The sequence below is a fragment of the Stomoxys calcitrans genome, chromosome 4 (genome assembly GCF_963082655.1).
Source record: "Stomoxys calcitrans chromosome 4, idStoCalc2.1, whole genome shotgun sequence".
NCBI classification, from domain to species: domain Eukaryota; kingdom Metazoa; phylum Arthropoda; class Insecta; order Diptera; family Muscidae; genus Stomoxys; species Stomoxys calcitrans.
Genome location: NC_081555.1, coordinates 70229988 through 70232902, shown reverse-complemented (window position 1 = coordinate 70232902; position 2915 = coordinate 70229988). Strand labels below are relative to the sequence as shown.

At 38.8% G+C, this 2915-nt stretch overlaps 1 protein-coding gene across 1 annotated transcript; it reads left to right on the top strand.

Annotated features, from left to right (window-relative positions):
- The first annotated feature begins 368 nt into the window (after positions 1–368).
- LOC106095114 (uncharacterized) lies at positions 369–1002 on the top strand. Its single transcript, XM_059367603.1, has 2 exons — positions 369–603; positions 658–1002. Exons 1-2 carry the CDS (start codon positions 412–414, stop codon positions 868–870), a joined length of 405 nt encoding a protein of 134 aa, XP_059223586.1. The 5' UTR covers positions 369–411; the 3' UTR covers positions 871–1002.
- Positions 1003–2915: the final 1913 nt, after the last annotated feature.

The window sequence follows — 2915 nt, the reverse complement described above, 5'->3', positions numbered from 1 at the left end:
ATATGGTTGTGGGGATAAAAATGCAATTGTGAGAAAATGTAATCTTTTGAACCAATATGCGGACGTTCTAATCATTGGACCACATTACTTGCGATGAAATACAATAGTTTCGGTATGGAAATATACAAATGTGGTTTCTCACATACGAGTATATGTACACTATATATATTTGAACAATGTTTCTAAAGTAAGAAAATATCAATGGGCCAACTGATAACTGAAAATGCTGATGCAAAAAATCTATACCCTTAAAAATATGTTGGTAAGGGCGCTCATTCTCAATCTCATTTGCAACAGTTTCAAAGCATATAAATACACCTGAAGCATTTTATTCCATAATTAGTATTTTGTTTTTATTTAATAAAAATATAAGAGATTTATTGTCGGACCGCCTGACGAACACAGCAGAAAATGGTTCTATTCAAATTTGTTCTCATAGCACTTTCAACACTCCAGATGATAAACAATGCGAACTCTACAGAGGTTGATGGAGATTTTTGCAACCGGCAACATCTTAAGCTTGAGATGGAAGGTTCTACGAATATTGAAGTCGATTCTTGCGAGGATTTCTATGACTATGACTGTGGTAATTGGACCCAACGTGTGAGTGGTGCTAGAAAGAAATTTCATGATATTTTTGGGATGCTATATTGTCAGGTACACTGTGATCAATCTGACCACCTAAATAAACTGCCATTGGAAAACAGTACTGGATTGGAACAGCAGGCCTATGAGTTTTATCAATCCTGCAATAATATCGAGTTCTTCTCGACGAGGGCGTACTTACTGTGGCTGGAGCTTACCAAGAATTTAAGCCTATCTACGATCCTTACTTCGAGGGAGCTATGGATTTGGCGGAAACATTGGTAGTTTTACACAAGCAAGACTCTATAGCGTTTTTGTGAACTTTATCGGAGCAAAAAATGAGGATTTCTCTGAAGAAGAAAGTCCCACAAAATTGTCTACAGCTTTGATCTCCTTGATTGGAAAATAAATGGATTAAACGAGTTATGATAAGTAATCAGAGACTTTTAAGAGGAGCTTTGGTCACTTAATGCCATACAAGAAGTTGAGATAAACCCATCTGCCGGTTCAGTGGTGCCGTGGCTAAAAAAATATCTGCAAGTGCTAGGAAGGGGAATGCATGTGCATTTAAATGAGGAACTACAGCTGAATGACATTCCCTATATAGTAGTCCTAGACGCTTTGCTACGGGAAAATGACCATCATTTCTATGCGAGTATTTAAGAGTTCGTTTCATGTGGTACTTGCAAGAACTTACCACGTCTGAACGGGGTATTGCGTTCACAATGAGAAATCGCTTTAGAGGCACATATAATTTGCAATGGCATAAGGCAACAATTATGCAAGATCATGGCAATGAATTCGAATGGTTTTAGTGAACGTACTCTAAAATTTCTTTTACACAAATTGTCCACCAGGCAATTATATGTGGAAACAAATAAAAGCGTGCTAAGTTCGGCCGGGCCGAATCTTATATACCCTCCACCATGGATCGTATTTGTCGAGTTCTTTTCCCGGCATCTCTTCTTAGGGAAAACAGGATATACGAAACGATTTGCTCTGCTATTAGAGCGATATCAAGATATGCTCCGGTTTGGACCACAATTAAATTATATGTTGGAGACCTGTGTAAAATGTCAGCCAATTCGAATAAGAATTCCGCTCTTTGTGAGCTCAAAAAGCAAACTGGAGAGATCGATTTATATGGGAGCTGTATCGGGCTATAGACCGATTCAGACCATAATAAACACGTATGTTGATGGTCATGAAAGAATCCGTCGTACAAAATTTCAGGCAAATCGGATAATAATTGCGACCTCTAGAGGCTCAAGAAGTCAAGATCCCAGATCGGTTTATATGGCAGCTGTATCAGGTTATGAACCGACTTGTATTTTATTTGACATAGTGGTTGAAAGTAACAATAAAAAACGTCTTGCGAAATTTCAGCCAAATCCGATAGGAATTGCGCCCTCTAGAAGCTCAAGAAGTCAAGTCCCCAGATCTGTTTATATGAAAACTATATCAGCTTATGAACCGATTTGAACCACACTTTGCACAGTTGTCGGATATCGTAACAAAACACGTCGTTCAAAATTTCATTTCAATCGGATATGAATTGCGCACTCTAGACGCTCAAGAAGTCAAGACCCCAGATCGGTTTATATGGCAGCTATATCAGGTTATGGGCCGATTTGAACCATACTTAGCACAGTTGTTGGATATAATAACGAAACACGTCGTGCAAAATTTCATTCAAATCGGATAAGAATTGCGCCTTCTAGAGGCTCAAGAAGTCAAGACCCAAAATCGGTTTATATGGCAGCTATATCAGGATATAGACCGATTTGAACCATACTTGGCACAGTTGTTGGACATCAAAACAAAACACGTCGTCCAAAATTTCATCCCAATTGGATAAGAATTGCGCCCTCTAGAGGCTCAAGAAGTCAAGACCCAAGATCGGTTTATATGACAGCTATATAAGGTTATGGACCAATTTGAACCATACTTTGCACATGTGTTGGATATCGTAACAACACACGTCGTGCAAAATTTCATTCCAATCGGATAAGAATTGCGCACTCTAGAGGCTCAATGAAGTCAAGACCCCAGATCGGTTTATATGGCAGCTATATCAGGTTATGAATCGATTTGAACCATACTTGGCACAGTTGTTGGGTATCATAACGAAACACGTCGTGCAAAATTTCATTCAAATCGGATAAGAATTGCGCCTTCTAGAGGCTCAAGAAGTCAAGACCCAAAATCGGTTTATATGGCAGCTATATCAGGTTATGAACCGATTTGAACCATACTTGGCACAGTTGTTGGACATCAAAACAAAACACGTCGTCCAAAATTTCATCCCAATTGGATAAGAATTGCGCCCT